General features: G+C 42.2%; 1 protein-coding gene across 1 annotated transcript in view; it reads right to left on the reverse strand.

Annotated features, from left to right (window-relative positions):
* ZCCHC14 (zinc finger CCHC-type containing 14) overlaps positions 1–19,800 on the reverse strand; it is a 53,431-nt gene extending 33,631 nt beyond the window's left edge. The window contains exons 1-2 of the mRNA XM_054197829.1: positions 19,123–19,800; positions 5,538–5,661 (exon numbers count right to left, since the gene is read on the reverse strand). Of these exons, the coding sequence (XP_054053804.1) occupies positions 5,538–5,661; positions 19,123–19,686 (688 nt within the window). The 5' untranslated portion in view covers positions 19,687–19,800. The remainder of the gene's footprint in view (positions 1–5,537; positions 5,662–19,122) is intronic.
* Positions 19,801–21,333: the final 1,533 nt, after the last annotated feature.

A 21,333-nucleotide genomic window follows, 5' to 3' on the forward strand; every position in this document is an offset into this window, starting at 1 on the left:
AGTTTGTTTTTCCTCATGTCCACAGCTCCTTTTGTCCAGTAAATCACGCGCTATTCTACATATTTATTCCAGGACCCTGTATGTGGACTAATGGCATACCTTCAATTAAGCAAGAAGTTTTACCGCACTCAGCAGGAGTACTAAATGGAGTACAGAATGTCGAATATAATAGTAGAATAAGCCTACTGCACCCATTTTACGTCTAAAAGCTTTACTCCTCTCTGTCCACAGAAGGCAGTTTGTGCCTATCATTAGACGCATGTGTTGCAAGAATTGTGATTCAGCTTCACTATATAAGGATCACATTTCAACAGTTGCTTCATTTGAAATCAGACTGGCTTGGAGACAATTTTGAGGTTTTGTGTGGCAATAGCGGAAAGGCAAGATAAATATACAGAAAACACAAGAATAGGGGGATTTTTGTCACCTCACAGAAAATGAGGCTTGTTTAGTCAAGGAAACCATCTTCCAGACTGCTTTGTGGAGGAAAACAGTGGTAAGTGCCACCTGGAAAGCCTCAAAGCAGTAGTGAACATCTTATAAATACCAACACAGAACTTCCACTGCAGAAAATTTAACACAGAGGCTGTGACAAATCAAAATTTTACTCAGTATTATAAGAAATTACAGTATGAAGACTGCACGGTCTTTGTACTGTAATGTTTTGCAACTTACATTGCCTTTATTATAAAGATTCTTTTGTTCTGCACTTCAACATCTGGTCTAATGTACTTTATTCCACTGTGCTTTTGGAAAATATGCTGTGGTCACTGACCATGTTTAATACATTGCTAAAATGTCACATGCACAAAGTAGTACTTGCCCACAGTGCTATCCACCTAATGGCCAAATCGTTCTTCTCGAAACCTTACTAAGTAAGAGTAATTAATAACATGTCTCGGGTCCAGGAAATTCCTATCGCTTTTTAAAAAATATACATAATAAGCTGAATTTTTCATTCAGCTTTGATAACCATAACTGCTCTCTTTCGGGAATTGCCACACGAGGTCAGAACAACTCTACATCCATAGGCTTGTTACAAATGAGCTCTGTAAATAGGACTTCCCGTAGGTCAGATAGCTCCTCCTGGACTCTGGCGTAACAACCGAATTTCCCTTGGCTACCAGCAAAGGACTGCCCGCAAAACAAGAGCTGCTTGTGAATATACTCTTTTTACCCAGTGACCTTCTTTAACCACCTGGGTCACTTGCTCCTGGAAAAAGGTTTTGAGGTGTCTCCCCCGAACATACAGGGTAAAACCCTAAATTTAAGACAACTAGCCTCAGTGCCTTTATCAGAATCCCTCAAGTAAGTTTGCTGACTGTCGTGGTTTAGGCTGGGCTGGCTACTAAACAAATGACAGATAGATGCTCTCTTTATCCTCTCTCCCTTCCCAGAAGGGAAGGGAGAGAGACTTACAGGTTGAAAAGAAACTAACACTACTTTAATGAAATATTAATAATGAAAAGGAAAAAATAATACGAAGAAAATAATGAAATATATAAAACTTATACAAAACCAGTATTGAGCTCCCAGGATGACAGTCACATCACTGGCAGGCGCTGGGAAAGTCACAGACTAGACTCAGCCACAGATGGGAACTGCATTCAGGAACGCATGGATCAGGATCAAAGGCAGAAGAACAGAGTCCTCCTCGGATGCCAGCCATTAAAGAAGAGGCTGACCCCTTGGATCCCTCAGCTTTTATCCTGAGCGTGACGCAGATGGGATGGGACACCCCGTTGGTCAGTTTGGGGTCACCCGTCCTGTCCGCTCCTCCATGCAGGTGCGACCCCTCTACACTTTTCTCTTCTGACCCTCCAACTTGGTAAATAAGAAAGTTACCTGACCTTGGTTGTTATAGGAATAAGTATAAGCAAGAGCCTCTCCGCATACCATTCCTTGGTATTAAGGACAGACATCAGACCTTATCACTGCTAGATGCAGACACTGTCTGGAAAATACACAGTTAATTTCAGAGAGCACAGTTAGTTAGAAGAGACCTAACCAAAAAGTAAAATTACTGAAAATAAAATTGGTTCTGTTCTACCTCAAACCAGGATACTGACTTTGTTGGCGTTGTGCTGGGAAACACAGACCTGCCTATAGAAGGCACCATCAGTACCCACCTGCACTGCTGCCCATCCAGCAAGCGTTTGCAAGCATGAAATCTCATCTCTCAAACTGGAACCAACATTTCTGACACCGACACCTTCTGCAGCTCTGTTTGCACTGGGTTCCGTTCTTCTAGTGTTGCGGATAAAAGCCAAGGGCAACACAAGGAAGACAGTGTGGCACTCAACTCACACAGTACGCAAAAAATGCCCAACCTTCATTTGAATTTGATTGTTCTGTTTGGATTAGCGTTAAAACCATAGTTAGAACCTGACTACATTCTAGAAACAGTGGAAGAAGAGACAGAGATCTAGCAACACATCCCTCTTGGAATTTCAGTTACATGTAACATAAGAATCTATCTATATTTGCCTCTGTTCTCCTTGACAGTGAGATCTGTCAATACATTAAAAACCTGTGAATAAGCCTGTCTGCACCTTTCAAGCACAACAACAGCCAGTCCCTGAGAAGTCTCCGCTTCCCAAAGTTACCTCTAGTTAAAATAACTTCCACATCTGTAAAAAACAGGTTTGAACAATCCTAAAATCACTGATCAAAAAAACAGGAGTAAAAAGCACAATTTATACGGCATGTAACAGCTGTGAGACTTCAGAAGAAGTATCCGCACCCTTCTATGTCAATACCCATTTGTATTTTTTCTAAACTCGCATAGGGCAATTTTTTAAATTTTTTTTTTTTTTTTACAAAAGAAAAGTCCAGATACTTGAAATGCTTATGTCAACAGGTACAGGATCCTCCTAATGTCACAACTTTTACTTTGCAGAAATGCCCATCTGGTTTACCTTGCTTTAGCACTGATACACACAGAAGGGAGACCAGGCTTTAGCTAAGACTGAAGGACCAGCATAGAAAAATTGGAGAATTTTGTTAAATAACCATATGATTGCCCCCAGCTGCTCACCACTCCCAACAACTTGGGCATTACAGCATGGATCCATGCCTGACAGTGTTCCCGCAGTTAGCTGGGCCTCTGAGATAAAAGGAAACGCTTATGGACTTCTCAGACTGACACTCATTTTATAAATCTGTTTCCCAAGGCAGCAATAGTCTGTGCAGATAGGATGGTGAAATTACTCAGCAGTTATGTATCTGACAAGTCTCTACATGAAGCATGTATGAATGTTTCCAGCTAACAACTTAATGCAAACAGACTTCCACCACAGTCTGTTATATTCAGCAATATACTCCACTTTTCTCATCTCTCTCCCATATAGAAACTTGAAATATTTTATGCTAAACACTAGTTTCAATGTGTGGATTAGGGAAAACACAACCACTGATTGCATTCAGGTCCAAGCCTACTACAAACCCATTCACTGTTCAACTATATACAGAGCGTATTACTGACATTTCTACAAATCAGGATTAAAACCATTCACTGGATTAATACAAACTGTCTCTAATCCAACTAAGCACAATGGATACTGCACCTCTCGTGAGCTTTCTCATTTTTCATCTGTTTCAGCTACAGCCATTTCAACTGAGCCACTTCCAAGCTCCCGTACTTTGCCAAGAAAGGAATGAGGAACTCAAGCAGCTCACCGTTTCTGACCTCAAGGGAGAAGAAATCCTGTCCCCTCGAGCTGCCTGAAATAAGACTCACCAGAAAATATCAACACAAGAATTACACAACTGCTCAAGCAACCTGTCCATTCCATACTCTCATGGCTGAATTTCATGTGCTCTAGGTTAGAAAGTTAGTGGGTCCTGCTGAATTAAGAGATGTGTCTGTTCGTTACGAGAATTAGAAATCTGTGAGCAATGCTGGCTCCAGGCTGGCAAATAATCTTCAGTTGTATTCCAGCCTGAAGAGGCAGAACGCCCTACCAGACAGATCATCATATATCAAGGAGAACTCAACACAGTCTTTGCTGCTGCTGAACCAGAAAGCAGAATATCAGTTAGTGTGAAGACTGTATTTGTTCCACAACATCTTTTACCAACTATCATTAAGGCAATCTATAAATTAAAAAGCTACATTCTCTGAAAAGTAAGCAGGTATTCTATAAGAGGGAAACAGATCAGAGGAAAACCTAATTAATTTTCACAGTGTACCATGACTAATCTTGGCATATATGGTACTGGAATAGCAATCACTGAGTACAAATGAAAACACTGTTGAACCCTGTCCTATTTTTAATCAGATGGAAGCCACAAACCCAGCCATGCTTCTGCTTAGTGTTGCATTTTATTCTACCCTGATAGCTTTTACAGCTGGAGAAATAGCTACTTACAGCACTATTCGGCTGTAAAAGTTATTGGTACTTACAGCTACTGGGATTATAGTTGAGCATGTCACAGAAAAGGAGGGCTGGTGGAGGCAAGCTAAGAACATTTCCTTGGGACATTTAACCCTTTCCCATCTGTATCAGTTCCTCTGAGTGAAGAAGTGCTTTGGAATTCTTGATCACAATTCATGTGGTATTAAACTATATTTGCAAGGTTATGGGGCAAGACACTGGCAGAGAAGGAAGCAGAACTCTGGAGACCAAATCCAAATAAAAAAAATAAAAAAATGTATATGGTCCACAACAGTATTTTTAATGACATTCGAAGGCAATATACTAGTGCTGGTAATGTGACAGTATATTTCCCCTGCATTAGTTTTGCCAGACAAGAGCTATTTTTATTATTACCACAAAATGTTCACAAAAGCTGTTCTACACAAATAGGAGCTCACAGTTCAAAGACTTTCCTCACTTAACATTGCCTTTTGTATGCATTAAACAAAAATACTGTTAGTCACATTTTAACCTAGACATTTTAATATTTGTAATCATAGCCCGGAGCACGGAAATGGAACGCATGCTTATTAACTCAAATTTGCTAAGCCCAGTTTTAAGCCAGGCCAGCATCCAGTATAACATTACAAAAACATGACTTATTTTAAGACAACGTTCAGGGTGCACACATGTGCTATAAAAGGTGCAATCTCTCTCTCCCATCCTCCTCTCAGCTTCTCACACATTCTTGGGAACCAAGAGAAAGGGAGAAGTGGAAGCCTAACTGCTGTTTTAAATGCCTTCTCCCCAGTAAACCAACACTCATCACCATATGCTTCATCCAAGAAATAACCTGCTACTATAAGGATGAGATGTGGAGTGTCAGAGATATTCACTCTTTGAGAATATAATATTTCATGAGAGCTAAGCTGGCATTTTAACTCTTGCAGAACTTTCTTGCTTATTTCCCAACAGAAGAATAAGCATACTTGTCTTTCACTGACCATTTTTCACTGATACACTAACACTTCCTGCAAAAACCTTTCCATGACTTCCTTCGCTCAACCCAATCCAGACGTAAAGAAGCAAAATTCCAGCCTCCAATCAATAATGCTAATTGCCATGAAGAGATAGGAGTTCATTCCCCCACTGGAAATGCGCATGCGGAAAAGGACACACCTTTGGAGTGTTTCCCCGAAGGCCTCTTGGGTAATGACTCCTCAATGGAATGTGTTGATGTATGTAGTACATTTTCCAAACTGTTACTGACACTGTTGATGGGGGTCTCGGACCTTGGAGTGACCTGGAAAGAAAAAAACCACAAAAATTCAATAAAATAAACTGAGGGAATGCACAAACATCACACCTTCCTCCAGAGCGAGCAGAACCACTTTGAAGGCAGTCAGGAGACATTTTCTTTTTTTAAAACCAAGGGGTGTCACTATTGATATTCCACAAGTAACAGTTCAAGGAAGTTGTTTTAGTCAGCAGCTATTCACAAATCTAGATTATCTTGGCTAATCTATAAAGCTACTTAAAGTATAATTCTTTTTCAAACAATAGTCACACAGCAGTCAATAGATATTGCAAGACCCTTAACCTCTCCACATTGCAGCTCTTAACTTTTCAACATGAAAACTAGGGGAAAAGGGCTCTAGGAAAATATCCTTTTTATGTTACATCACCTATCGACACAGATACAGACTCAAGGCATTTCAAAGTATTTCTACACAGATTACAAGTAACGAATTCCAATTTAGCAAAACCTAATGTTCTTGTCTTTGCCATTTAAAAGCCTGCTATCACGATCGTATTTCAGTGAAAAACTGCACACTAAAGATGTGCCATGCAGAAGGCTGCATCATCAAAACAGACTTCATGGCCTAATATGTACCTTCTAAGCTGCATTTAGCATAAGAAAACATATTTTCACCATTACTTAAAACTACAGTAACCAACGTAAGTCATTAGAAAAAGCAGAATCGAGCACTGCCCACTTCAGCCGCTGTCCACAAGGGCATTCATAACTATGTAGAAACACAGAAAAACATCTATTACTTGCAGTATAACATTCAGCGCCTGCCTCATAAGCAAGGCAATTACTCTCTTGTTTACCAGGTAATGAGAAGTGGATGAACAGTTACATTAGCAGTACTGAACACAAGGGTTTAAGTATCTTAAAGAGGAAAGCGTGCTTTAAAGAGGTAGTTAAGGCTAACAAAAGCACTCGCACTAACTAGTGCATTGCTTGAATTTCAATTGCCACATTTTGAATCAATGTGAAATCCTGGTATGGAGATCTGTAACTACAATTTAACATGGATTTTAGCTTTCCACAAATCACAGGAGAAAAGGTGCGTCTCAGCATAACAAAAGCAGCTATGCTTTATTCATGGTAGCTAATACCAGCCACTACAGGCCCCTGTAAGGAAAAAGGCTCACTCAGACCCTGATTACTTGAGACAGTGCCAGGAATTAGGACAATTTACACTTAAAACAATACTTTGCTCACGCAGGTAGCCTTACGTATTGACATTAATTGGAATACACAATCCAAGTCAAAAATAGCACACCCTTACCTCTATACAATACACAATAAACCTAGTGCAAGCTCCATTTTAGGACTGACGTTTATAGCTTTGGATGTCATTTAAGGCAGTAGCACAAGTGAAAGACTTGGTATACGACATCCATAAAAAAGCTCATATATGCAAAGAAATCAATCCAGAAAGACAGATGAGTGTCAGAAGAAAGCAGGATTGAGAGTACCTGCTTTGCTTTTCAGCGCTTAGAAACAAGCTTCATTTTTGATCAAAAAAGTAGACGATGTTTCTTCAGCACAGCTCTCCACCAGTAACAAAAACTTAGTATCAAGGTTTCAGTGAGAAAGACCAGCCATTAAACTTTAAGCTTGGAGGGGGGAGAATAGTTTAAATCTCCTTGCCAAAGTCAGTCTTTACAAAAGCTTATCCCACAGCATCTCTTCCCTGGAGCTCATTAAACTCTCACTCCAGCGGATGGCTGTGGAGAGGAAGTTCCAGCAGACTGAGCAATGACACCAGCATCCTCCTGGCAATGGGAGGCTGCAGAAGAGCAGCCCAGTAACAGCAGCACGACCCAGAAAATTAGATTCAGGCAAGACTACGTTATCCTAAACAACCAGGTTACAAATATTCAGAACAACCAGCAAATATAAACACAGTACTTGAAACTGAGTAAGAACACAGCCACATGGTTTTAGACAAACCTCTAAACGAGCAGTTTGCTACAATATATTGCCTCCTATCTTGTATTCCCTTCTCTCCACTATCCTTACAATAAGAATCGCGTGCAGTTTAAAATTTGCATTTTGTTTATACATAACCTCCAGTTCTTTCCATAAAGATTTAATTTCTATATACTTGGTAAAGATTAATTTAGCCCATATGTCTTGACTGACTGAGCTCATATACTATCTGGTTCAGTCGCACATCAAAGCAAAGCAGTTTCAAATTGGCCTAGAAAAAAAAATCACAAAGCTCTGATTAGTTCCAAATGGAGCGCTCTGCTAGTGAGCTGCATGGTGTTATAACCAGTGAATCTGACTGCTTGAAGCTTTCATTCCAAATTTTAAATAATTTTTTCCACTGACTTAAACATACCAATACTGCAAAGGTTTGGATTTGTTTAGGAAAAGTAAAATAATGAAAAATGGTTTGCAAATCAAAGTTTTAGTTCCAAAATAGTAACAGCTTTTTTTTTTTTTAAATTTGAAGCCAAGCAAAACACAGAGGAACAATAATCCATCAGCTATGAACTGCAGAAGATACTGCCCTGGGAGGGTTGGGAGAAATGCTGGCAGAAGTTTAACAGCAGATGCCCAGGAAGGACTTGTCCAAATTCAGCCATAGAAACTCAGTGTCAGGTGGATTCTGGGAGGAATGTTCACCACAGCTGAACGCTACTGCAATCCCAGTATGGGCTCCACACAAACAAGTACTAATACGTAGTCATTAGATTCCAAATAAAGAACAAGGCATTCCAGTGAGATAAAGATTCTGAGAAGTGGTCAGATTGCTTTGGACCTTTTGGGATCTGTAACACTTCTGAAGAAAGCCAAGATGCCATTGAAGAACAAGCATCTGCTGTTCAAGAACTGTTAAAGCAGTAACAGTCCACAGCAAAGCAAAGGTAGATAAGCTGGCATCACAGAAGCCAGAAATATTCAGGCTATACATCATAATAAACCACAGCAGTGACATTTTATAAATGCAGAAAAATTCACAAATCATTCAAGCTCTCAAAGGGCACAGCATCAGATATTTGAACGGAAGATTTTTGATTTTTCAACTTAAATTATTTGAGAACATCAGTAGAAACAGTCCACGTAGACTAATCAAATACAACGGCAACCCCAGAGAGTTAAAGCAATAGAAATATTCCTCACTATACCTAATCTTACCCTTAGCACAGCATTTTGTAGATGGCCAAGAAGAAAGCAAGCCCTCAGTTGCACCGACTCATAGTTTCATTACATTATTCATAAACTTCTTTAACACCAGAGTGGCCTGTAGGCTTATTCAATGACTCTAGAAGATGCACTACTCAAATGGGTGCAGAAGAGATTCTTAAACTATTTTTACTCAATTCTAATGTTGCATCTACTCTTTCCACAGCAAAGCATCTGCCTCACAGATGAGCTGCTGATTTTCCAGATTAAAACCTAGCTTGTCTCTTGAATTTCAAGTTCAAGTAGTAGCCATAACTGAAAATAACACAGAAAATTCATTATTACCTAATGACTAACTGAGGCTCAGCCTGAATTATTCTGTGCCTCATTCTCCACAGTAATAGACATGATCAGGACTGGTATCAGCTACTGAAAAGCGCATCCTTCCCAACATGTGCTAGACAGAAGGATGACAGAATGTCACCCTGAAGCCCTCTACTCCCAGGACTTAACCAGGAAGAGAAATAATCACTTTGACTCAGGCGTCAAGGACTAACATTGTCACAGTATCAGAAGTCATTGCTAGAATTTTAGCCATTATCACATTTTTCCCTTTTCACCTTCCAGCAAGCAATAACTTTTTTTTTCAGCAGTGTGCAGTGATTTTCTTCTCAGCATCAGAGATGTATTAACAGGCATAGATCTTCCTGGGACAGCAAAAAAGAGTTCTAAAAAGCTCTCCAAAACCCTTGATCCATCAAAAAGCACACAGGAAAAAAAAATTTGCACAACAAAGATCACCTGAAGCAGTTACTTCAACAAGTGGTGTTCCTCTTTCAGCCACTGCTACCTGAAGCAGCTCTGCCACTATCCAAGAAGTCAATACAGAAAATGGTAAATCTGTGAAGCTGGATTCAGTAACTGTTAGCTTTGCTCCCCAGGGACAACGCCTAACATCTAATATAGTAAAGTCTTTCATAAAAATAACAGGACTGATAGAAGTAAAACTTAACATTAAGAATTTTACCAAAAACAGCAATTATATGTTCCTTTTAAAAATAACCAAACAGGACACAGAAAATACATGGTTTAATAGCAAAGTATTTGCTGACTTAGTTTGAAGTGGAGCCAATGCTAAAAATCAACATAGCTAACTACCTAAAGCATAACATGACCTATAATTTAAGGAAACAATGATACAGGATCCAAGGGAATAAAATACTGATTTCTATACCTAGTTAGGTATGAAATTTAGGTCATGCATTACACAGGAAAAGTAAACAAAATATAAAAGCAGTGAGTCAGTTAAGTGAGATACTAAGGCTACAGCTAAAAGCCCCCATTGATCACACCGGAAAACTTTTTCACATAATGTTCAGTTTTCAAAGTGGCCAATGATACACTGGGAAAGTCCCACAGATAAATGCTTCTGCCAATACTTGCTTTGGAAGTCTCCATTAAAAAAGGTTTTTCATAATCATAAACTGACCTCCATGTTCGAGGCTGATGCAGATAACATGTAAGAGTGCACTCAGGAATCGGAGTACTGAAGTCTGGGGGCGGGGGGAGCCAGTCAGCTCCATTCACTCCTGCCGGTTTCATGTTAGCAAGTATTAACAGCAGCTTATTTTGAGGTTAACACCAAGGTCTTTAACACAGTGCAACCCTGCTTGCAAAAATGCTCCAGGAGAAGCTTGATGGCAAGGATACTGCCCTTGCATGCTTAGGCAGATAAGCTGCTATTTCCCAATGCAGGTACATAACTCAGGTTCCCAAATAATTTGAAAAAAATGCATTGTTAACACTCAGGTGTCACGACTTAAGGTGTTAACGCTCATGCATAAGACTGTTCACTAGGCTAAGTCTGAGCCAAAAACAAGAGCAACCAATGCAAGGGCCTGAAACCCAAAATCTACTGAGACTACAAAAATTAGGAGGAACACGACTGAGCAAACATCATCCTCTTAGTAGCAACAAGCCATTAGTCTGCCCAGCTGCTTGTGAAACCATAGCCTCAGGCACCAGCTCTGCATTTACTTATACATGCAAATACCTGACTGTTCTCCCACTGCAAGAACAAAATTAAAAACTACTCCTTTTGAAGATCTGAACTCTTCCACAAGGATGTTTAAGGAATGCTCACAAACACACCCAACTTTTCACATACCTAGTAAAGTCCTCAACACTGCTCAACACTTAAATTTACACATGTTCAGTTGCTTTGTTGGACTGGGCCATGAATGCAACTGAAAGTGCGTGGTTTGTGCTAGAAATTCATGTAGTTACAACAGCCAGGGTCTACCAAAGAGAGACAAAGGCACCAGGTGCAATCAAGTCAGGTGTGTCCATGTTTCTCAACAACTACAAAAGGTCCCACACCTACTCTTATAAGAAGTCAGTAAAAAGGTATCCATCTTTAAACACAAAGGGTGAACAGGCAATTTCACGGTGAAATGGGATAATAGATCAGATGCTTTTGTCCTGCGAGACTATTACTGGAGTGAAATGAGGCATGCAGCGCTTAAACACTATGGGACAATCACACACCTACTACAAGGCTCCATTACAAATTCGGTAGAGCAGATGGACCAAAAAAAAGTCTGGGTTATATTTTACAGACCAAGTAATTTCCACTAAAAATCCTTTTCTTAAAGAATTGTGAATACTTTGTTAATACTAGGAACATAAATCTACCATAGAGTAACTGGCCTTTAATTACACTGTGCTGTGTGTTTGTCATTCAAGACAGTCAAAAGAAGCATTTGAAAACACCTGGCAACTCTAGTTGGTGCAAAGATGTGCACTCACCCTGTAAGCCAAACAAGGGAAGCTGCAATCTGCAAAGAAGTTTTAGAATTATTTAATATTAGCTAATGCAATGTTTTCTGCCACCACTACACAGTCTCCAACAGTTAACTATATGAGCTCGCCACACAGCCAGAATATGTGGGTTTCCCGCTGAAAAGACATACCAAGTTAAAGTCTGAACTCTAAAGGGAAAAGCTCTCTGTAAAAGGCAACAGAAAAAAGCACAAGTATTAATACAAAAAGAGACAAAACAACAGCCTGTTTCATCTACCTCATCTTCCACGATTTGTTATAGCTTACTGGAGCTGCAAGTGCAACCAGTTCACTCACATTGTGCTAATTCAAGGCACTTTCATTCTCAACTTCTGGTGCATCAGACATATTTCAAAAGAGGCAGATGACAAGAAAGATTTTTTATTTTTCCTTCAAAACAAAAAAAGATATAAAATCATAATTTTACAAACCAATCATTAAAAACATCTCTAAAACAAAAGAGATAACTGCTTATATCTAGACCTTGAAAGAGACACTACTGCTCTGTATCCCAGCACTGATGTGCAAGTATGTCCCTGTTTCTCCACCTGAATGCAACCAAAAGCTAAAAACACATCTACCAGAAGGAAGACTACCTTAACTTCCCCAGAGAATTCAAAGTGTAGCATGGTCTCACCTGCTAAACGAGCCTTTAGCCTTTAATGACACATCTGCCTTTAAAGCATTAATACTATGTTGACTTTAAAGCTGCCATATTTATGTTGCCAGTATATGGGTGGGAAATTGCCCCAACGGGACCAGCGCGTACAGTTGGGAGGTTAAAGACAGTCAAAGAAGCAACTCTAAAATCTGCTGAAGTATAATCCAAGCAATGATACCATAAGCCTTTCCCTGGTAGAATGGTTCCTTGCCATTCTTCTGCAACAATTCACAAATTAACAAGGTTGGCAGAAGTAATCTGAGAAGTCACAAATTCACCAAATTTAATTTCCCCCTCCTTCCCCTCCTCAATATCCACTGAAGTAATAGCTTGAGTGTAACAAAATTACTTACGGTAGAAAAAGTAAGACGCCGGAAAAGAATTTATAATATGCATGAAAAATGCTCACTTTCACTATTTATCATCACAACTTGGCAGGTCTTTAATTAAAATTAAGATCTTACCCTTAAGTAATTGATCTTATTATTTCTGGATCACTGCAGCTATTTACAAAAATCCTGAAACCCAGTATTGGCCAGAACACCTGTTAGAAAGTTTATCCTTTCCAATGCTTATTATTGGATACTCATACCAACGAGACCAAAGGAAAAATTCTCTTTCAGCACGAGGCAAGAGCAAGGAATTTACATGTTTGCTCATTACAAAACCCAAGCAAAGAAATACACATCTGAACCACATCAACCTCTTTTTCCTAGATTTAATACCCATTTCAAATCTAAATAGGGAATAACGTTAATTCAACTTGCTCCAATACTTTTGCCAAAGAGTAAAATCAAATTCTAGTTTAAGCATGACAACGGTTCTCTTTTCAACAGACAAACTAGATCTAGCATTTCTATAATAAGATTCTGTGGATTCACAGAAACTCTTATCTATATTCTCAGGAATAAACATACTTTTTTTTTTTTAAAGGAGAAAAAGGGCTCAAGAGCAAGTAGTAAAACCGACTTCCCAGTATTTGACTATAGAAGATACTATAGACTACACATGTCCCTTTACCAGAGCACACTTAAAAGCATCACAGGCACTGCAGCACTGAAGTCCATAGAAGAATCAGAGCTTTACCCTGCTAGAAAGAGGTAGTGCTGTACCAAATACCCAGCTAAAAGATGACAGGATCACAGTTTTAGCAATTCAAACATTTAAAAAAACCCCATACTAAACCAAATGGCTAAATACTTCCAAACAAGGATGCTGTTCAGTACCTTTGAAGTCAGACACTGGAATGCTTGTTAGGTGTGGTTAACTACGGCTGGCTCTGTTTTTCCAAGGAGGATCTGCATACAGCTTGTACACTGATTCAATTAAAACAGTTTGAGGTCTAGTACAGTTCAAAATGTCCAACACCTTACATCGCACTTTTTTTTATTCCAGAATAACACACCTGTACTTTTCTTCCAGAAGAGATGAGGCCTACTTCAATGTTCCTTAACTGACAACTAAGTGTTAGAAGGCAATCAGTAGGAAAAAAAAAAGAGTAAATAAAAAAAAAGTGAAGTGGAACACACTCTTAAAACAAAAACTTCATTCAGCCTGCGCAAAAAAAAATGGGAAAACAGTTCACGGAAAAAACAACATCATTATTAGCTCAACACAAATTTTTTGGCTGCTCTGTCCCTGATGTTTGGATGTACAATCCATTTCCAAAGCGAACTAATTTAGGTTCTTAAATTCAAGTTCATCACGTAACATATGATTAGGCAAAGTGAATTTGGTGGTAATTAATACTGTCTTCCAAGGATCCCTTTATATGTTGAGCTTATTTCTGAAAACATTGCAGGTTTGAGACCAAACCATTTTATCAGAGTCACAAAAACTCTCAAACAAGAATACCAGTAAGAAGTGAGCCAGAACTGGAAGCCTCCCATTTCTTAACTGGAACATCAAGGGGCACGTGTAATCCGCATTGCCTCAAGTACCGTGAATACTAAAAGGACATGCAAGGATTGGCACATATCACCATCTGGAAGCTACAAAACCTGCCCCTACAGCTCCTGAGGTTAATTTCATGTGTTTTTGAAAATGAGATCATTCCCAAGATAGCAACTACTGATATCAGTGAGTAAACACCTCTAATCCTAGCTAGCAACTGCTGTTAACATGGTAATCTACTAATGCTATGAAATACCTTCAGTGGGTTAGGAGGCTAAAAATTAGGTTTTTCATGACTTATTCAATCCCTACAAAGCTAGCATAAAAGCCATAAAGGCATCTGACACAGATCACTTAATAGCTAAATTGCTTAACTCGCTGAGGACTTTAAGGACTCAGTTTCTACCCAACAAATAATTGTTTTTTCCAACTCATCATTCTACAGATTAAATAGAAATATCTGAATATTTCTGAAGATTGTGTATGTAACTTCAGTCGCCTGTAGCAAACAGTGCAGAAAGGTGAAGTGGACCCCACAGAGCATCGGCTCTACACAGCTCCCAGTACATAGTCTTTAGTTATTTCTAAGTTTTAGATGAGCCTGGGGAATTAGCACGGGTGAAAAATAGCATCTTATGCTATAAACTTGAAATAGCCATTGGTGCAGTATTTGGAAGCTGACTAGACAAGAGCCATTTTCCCATTCACAAGGTATCAACCTGAAAGAGCCACATAACTACAGTGTCACTGACTCTTATTCCCTTTCAGCTGCAAACAAACTGTAGTCAGACCCACCATTTGTGACCCTGGTTCTGCAGCTGAAGCCACAACCAGGTCACTGCATTAAGCGAAGAGCTCTTGTCAGCCAGCTCGCAGAGCATTATCTTATTTCCCTGTTTTTACAGAATGATCTCAATGAGTAGGTGAAACAACTCCAAGAAATACAACGTGACAGACTCATGAATAACTTCTCTAGTTCTGGAGGTTATGTCCTCAGTGTTACTAACGCATGTAGACTTTTAGAGAGAAAAAGTAAGCCCACGCAGAGATGCATATTATTATGGCTAGATGGGTGCCAGTATCCAAGTAGGTCCTGGTATGTCATTATCTACAAGACATAAGCCTAAGGGGTTCTTTAAAGACAGCATCACTGCAGCCTCTAAACAACCAAGAATGAATAGAAACATTAAATTTTCACCTCTAGCAAAAAGAGACGTTAATTGTCCTAAGTCGTACACAACAGAAATCTGAACGGATAGTTCAAGATGTTGGGAGACAGTTTTGGGGGATTTCTCCCTTCTCCGTGGGTCACAAATTCAGTAGTGGCAATTTGCCTATCAAAGCACCTGGATGAGTACATGCAGAGCAGGAGACATTTGGCTACTGGTTTTCACGTGCCCTAATGCTTCCAGCTCCCCCTCCTCTACGAAAAGAGCAGCAGTTTGCAGCTCTAAGCACTATACATCAGCACAGAAATGAGCTTTCAGATGCTAGGCTCTAAATGCTGGCCAGAAAACCATTCTATCTCCTTCGTAGCAAAGGTATAAAAGCCAGCTGAACAGGCATCTTAAGGTGCTAAACCAGCCTGAAAACTCAGTTGCATCATTTCCGGACCAAAATAAGACCATTATGGTTAATCCCAGAAACAAAAGGTTTTAAAGACCTGATTCTTTAGATATATGCCTGGGCTTCATTTGAAGACAATTTGCACTGTTTCGATTTTTAAAAACCACCTTAGATTTTATGCCTGCAAGCAAAAAGTTTGAAGAATCCACAACTCAAGTCCTGCAAGCGTTGGCACCACTCAAACCCAGCAGAAAATACAGGACAAGACTAGGGGCAGAAATGATCACCTTGACAGAGACTAAAGCAATTGTTGTAGAACGGGCAGTGTTCTCCCTACTTAGGGCAAGGAAACTTAATATTCATTTTGTACTATCAAGGAGAAACCACGAATCTAGTAATTACTGACCTACTTCAAGCCAGACACAGCCACCTCTTCCTGTAAAATTAAGATTCATATAATCCAAGAATAATCTTGAAAAGCACAAGTTAAAGCAAAAAGATATTGGCAGCTGTTTTGAGCCTCCTTGTAGTCAGCAATTGCAGCAGACAGTAAAAGACAACAGCAAACAGCAGTGGTTTGCATCACTAACCAACTTCAAATGTGTCCACCTACGCCGAAGCAACTTTAAGGATCATGAAGTGTTTACAGTAATTTCCTATCAACTATTCAGTCTCTTCATTATTATACAACAGTTATTTTTCAGCAATTTCGCTGTTAGATGTGAAAGAGATAGGAGATGGGAAAAGGACTGCAAGCTCCAATGCTGTGGAAAAAAGCTGTAGCTAATATCAAGTTGGGTCATATTTTAATAGGACTGAGTAAGCAGAAGCAGCACGTTTCCATTTGTTTCTGCAAAGAGAGCAAAGAGTACGGTTCAACTTTTTTGTTGCATCTCCCTGAATAAACAAGTTAATGTAAATCATCAGGAATTGTAACAGGACTCCTAGTTATACAGAAAAACAGATAGTCACACATGTTAGTCCCTATTCCCACGCTCAGCACAAGGGAAACGCCGAAGGATAACTAGCCCTACTCACAAAGAGCTCCCTATTCGCAGGCCATTACGCATCCCCTCCATTCCAGCTTCCAAAAGTTTCTCAGGACCTCAAGTGGCGACCACTTCTCCAGCTCATTTTCTAAGGATGAGCTCAAAGAGGTTCGCGCTTGAGAATTTAGGAGCAGCATCCATACAACGTAACACACAGCGCTGACTTCAAGTACCAGCTTAGCGTAGGCTCGAGCTGTAGTAAAGCAACACGAGTGATGAGAAAGTGCTGGCTCCGGGGAAGAAATTCTCCTCCAATTCTGAAGAGGCCGAAGCAAGCGGGACTCTTGGCAGGCAGCAGCCCAGCGCGGCTCACTTTCTCTTGACATCTGCATTGGGTTTTTTTCTAGGTGATGTTACAACACAAGTATTGTCACAACATAACTTGGTAACATCACAAGATCTAAGTCCACAGTGTTGGAATTTATTCGTGCATATTTAAATGGGGCCGAATGGAGAAAGACATTGTTTTTTTTCCACTTGCTTCATCCAACTCCTGTTTTAAGCCAACTGCTTACTCTAAAAGTAGCAAAATTACCCAGCTATCAACATTGAAAACATTTAACAAATTTAAAAGAGGAAATCTGCATCTGTTCAAACAAAATACATATTCCAGAAACTGTGAATGCAAAGTCACCTTCCCCCCCGATTCTGTACTTAGCGACCAGTATTCTTCAACACCAATTTCTTTAAAAAAAGTATATATTTTTTTTTGAAGAGACAACCCTTCAATAGGTTCAGAAGGAAAAACACAACCCAATAATCAAATGACTGTCCTGTATGCCTTATTGCCGGCACAAAAAATGGTAGGATGGATTCTCCGTCCATCTTAGATTGACATAAATAGTGCCAGAGTTTTCCAGCTACATAAATCGTGCACAGTTCGTGAAGCTTTGAAAGCATACTGTAAGAAATGTTCCTGCCTGCATAATTTTATCTTTTTTTACTCATCTTATTTTGAGAAAGCTTGTATATGATTTACAGTCTTTCCTTTCAAACATAGGGTCCATGCATCTTTTGAATAAGGGAAGTTGCAAGTAGTTAAGTATCTGAAAGGAAGCTTTTTCTGGTTTCAATCATACTCTTCTACGTTCTGTGCGAAATATTCTTTTTCCATTTATATTTTATTCACGTAGAAGTTTTAACTGAATAAAGGGGCATTCCCATACCCTGTTCTTTCTCCTTAAAAGAAAAGGTCAGGAACAAGCACTGTTTAAAGACATAGGAAGGGAACATAAAGAGAAATACGAAGTTTAATAATACTCATCTAAATTTTATAATTAAAGCAGTGGCATTCAGAGAAACACAAAATTGGAAGGAAATTTGTATTCAGGAGAAGACCAAGCATACATTTCTCTCTCAATCTGAAATTCAATGTCAACTTAATGGAATCTATACTGAGCCCTCAGAACCAGCTTTATTTAGGATACTACTCCAAACATAGGGATTTTCATGGTCTTTAGACATAAACCATCTTTCCCAATAGAAGGGTAACGTAGTTATTTGCTGACTGAGTCTGTACATCCCCAAAAGCTACAGCCTGTTAACTGATGACATGCACCCACTTAGCTGGTACTTAGTTTGAACTTTCAAGCAGGTTAAATTCAGTCTAGAAGACAGTCCGACTCCCTAATTTGTGGCAGGCTAAGAGCACTTAAGCAGTCAGTAACATATCCAATTACTAACAGCACCTCTTAAAATGTTACTGTCCAGCTTAATTGCTGGCAATTGAATAAACGAACAGCAAGTTAAGAACAGTGAACCACTGACACTAGGATCAATACCCAAGAGATTCTGGGTGACAGGCAACCACAACATTTCTTTAGGTTTAGTATCAGAAACTCAAAGTGTTTGCCATCACGTCTGTCTAAACAAAACCCAAACTCACCAAGATGCCTTTGCCACTGGGCAGCTATTCCCAAAGCTGATCCCCCTTTCCAACTTCTTCCAGGGAAACTTTTAAACAGGTGCTTACTCCCAAATCTAGAGATATTACACGTTTGTTTCCCCTACTAAATCACTGGTCTTCCATGCAACTGGCAGGGCCGTCCCCTCAGCAGATGCACTGCCAGAAGCAATCAGTTAAGGTCTATAGTGCTGCCTGTTGATCAGCTTGTGAACCCCTTCTCACTTAAATATCATGAGCCCGTAAAGACTCCCCTCTTTGACCATCCCCATCATCAACCAAGCAAGCAATCTCTGCCAGTCTCTTAGGTCGCCATTTATCACTAAAACGCCTGTAGTAAAAGAAACGTTTAAAATCAGAGCTGAAGACACAACCCCAGGCCGGTCAGCAGTGCCATTAGTGTGCAAAAGCAGGATACCCACCTTATGGCAGCCAGGATAGGTTGCCATGGTGTTGAGGGTAGAGGTGCTGGGATTCTTGCTGGTGCTGGCCATGATGTTCTGGATCTGGGTGAGCTCTTGCCTCAGCACCTGTTTCTGGTGGAAGCTGAAAGCAGGGTGGTTGGACGCCATGGTGAAGAGCAACAGGAACTCATCCCCCGTGCGACCCTCGTTGAGTTGTAGCCCATAGTTGTTGATGACCGAATCGATGTGGGTGAGGGTACGGAAGAGGACCCCGGCCGCCTCTCGGTGGGCAGACCCGAGCAGGGCGAGGGAGACCAAAAGTTTGCTGCGTACCACCTCGTCCGTCAGGTTGGTGAGGCTCCCCAGGTCGGCGGGGTTGTTGGCCTTGATTTCGGAGTCGCGGAGGGAGTGGTAGTCCTTGCGGGCCAGGTCCTCCAGGCAGGCGCCCAGGAAGCGCAGCTCCAGCGGGATGCAGAGGTCCAGGAGGCCGCAGAGGAACTCCACGCGCTGCGGGGAAGGCAGCTCGGAGAACCAGCGGTACACGCCGTCCCGCTGCAGCCGCGGGCACCGCTTCTCCACCATGGTGCTTCGCCTACCCCCGGCCCGGAGGGAGCACGCCCTGCTGGGGGCAGCGCCGGCGAGGCCGGGCGGCAGCGCCCCAAGGGGGGCCCGCAAGGCCGGCGCCCCGACACCCCCCGAGCGGCCCCCTCCGCGCTCGCGCCCCCCCGGCAAACCCGCCCCCCGGGGGGCGAGGGGGCAGCCCCCGGCGGCGGGCAGGGCCGGGCCGGGTCCCCCCCGAGGGTGGCCGCCGGCGGCGGCGCAGGCCCGAGGGCTGAGGCGCGGCCTGGCCGCGGGGTCCCCGCCCGGTAGGGCCCGGCGGCCCCGAGCAGGCCTCTGCGCTCCCGCGTCCTTCCTCACGGGGCGGCTCCTTCTCTCAGCCGGGCGCCGGCTGCCGCCATCCTCCGCGCAAGCCCGTCCCGCCGCGCTGGGCCCCGCCGGAGCCGCCCCGCCGCGGCCGCCGCCACAACCGCGGGAAATAATCCCTCGCTGGAAGGCAGCGAGCAGGCGGAGGGGGACCGGGACACCGCACGCGCGCGCGCACCGCCGGTCCGCGGCGGAGGGATCCCGCGGTGAGAAGTCCCAGCCAGCAGCGGAGCGGGGGGGAAGAGAGAGAGAGAGAGGAAGGAGCGATGGAGCGCCTTCACTCCTGGCCTGACCCTGCGGCAGGCCCCGCCCACCGCCCTGCTGATTGGCCGAGCCGTCTACTCGCAGATGGGCATTGGCTGCCAGCACGCTATTACCCCCACCCCCTTCCTCGCGTACGGGAGCGAGGTCTAGGGGGGGCTGTCAATCACCAGCTTTTATCTCCCCTTTGCCCCCTCCCCCGGCGCTGATTGGTCGAAAAGACGCCTAAATAGGAGAGGGGCGGGACCCACCGCCTTTTGTCTGCGGTCGTTCGCTGGTGGCGGGTGTGGGGTTGTCCTGAGGCGCTGGGGTCGGGCCTGAGGGAGTGACTCATCTGCCCTTAGGGCAGAGCTGTGCCTTCCCCTGCAATGGGGTGGCCCCGCAGAGGTGCTGTAGTGACCTATTTGGGCCTGAGGTTCCCGTGTCACCCCCCTCAAGGCAAGGGTTGTCCCTGTGGCCTGGTCTTGGCCGGAGTGGAAAGATGCCTCCAGGCACTATCCTGACTGACTTCCAAAGTCACGTTCCACCAACTTCATTCTCTCCTTTGTGGCAGGCGCGTTTGCAGTTTGTCCACTGATTCAAAGAGCGCTCCCCATGCTCTTTGCTAATCCTAGTGCAGTACATGCCTTTTCCCTCACTTTTCTGTCAAAAGCATTCTTGCGGAACCTTATGGCCTAGAAGAGGGAATGGCTACCATGCTGTCTTACCTTAGCTGTTGTTTTAGGATGGCGAAGGGCCCCAAGGATGGAGGGGAGGGGTGCCGTGTGGCGGGTGCATGATCCCAAAACCCCAGTGAAGTGTTTGGCACCAGCGTTGGCCTGAGCAGTCACCGAACCAAGCCCCGCTCTGCAGCCGGAGCTGTTTTGCCTGTTGCCTTTCAGATTGTCTCTAAACACTGTGTGGGAACAAAGGAGATGCTAAAGGCCTCTTAAAATTGTACATTTTCTCCCTCCACATTCCCATTCTCAACCATGATTCTGGCTGACAGCAGTGTAGCGATGCACATTTTGAAGCAGTTTTATCGTCTTCAGATTTGCCAACAGA

Source organism: Rissa tridactyla, chromosome 4, assembly GCF_028500815.1.
Source record: "Rissa tridactyla isolate bRisTri1 chromosome 4, bRisTri1.patW.cur.20221130, whole genome shotgun sequence".
NCBI lineage: Eukaryota > Metazoa > Chordata > Aves > Charadriiformes > Laridae > Rissa > Rissa tridactyla.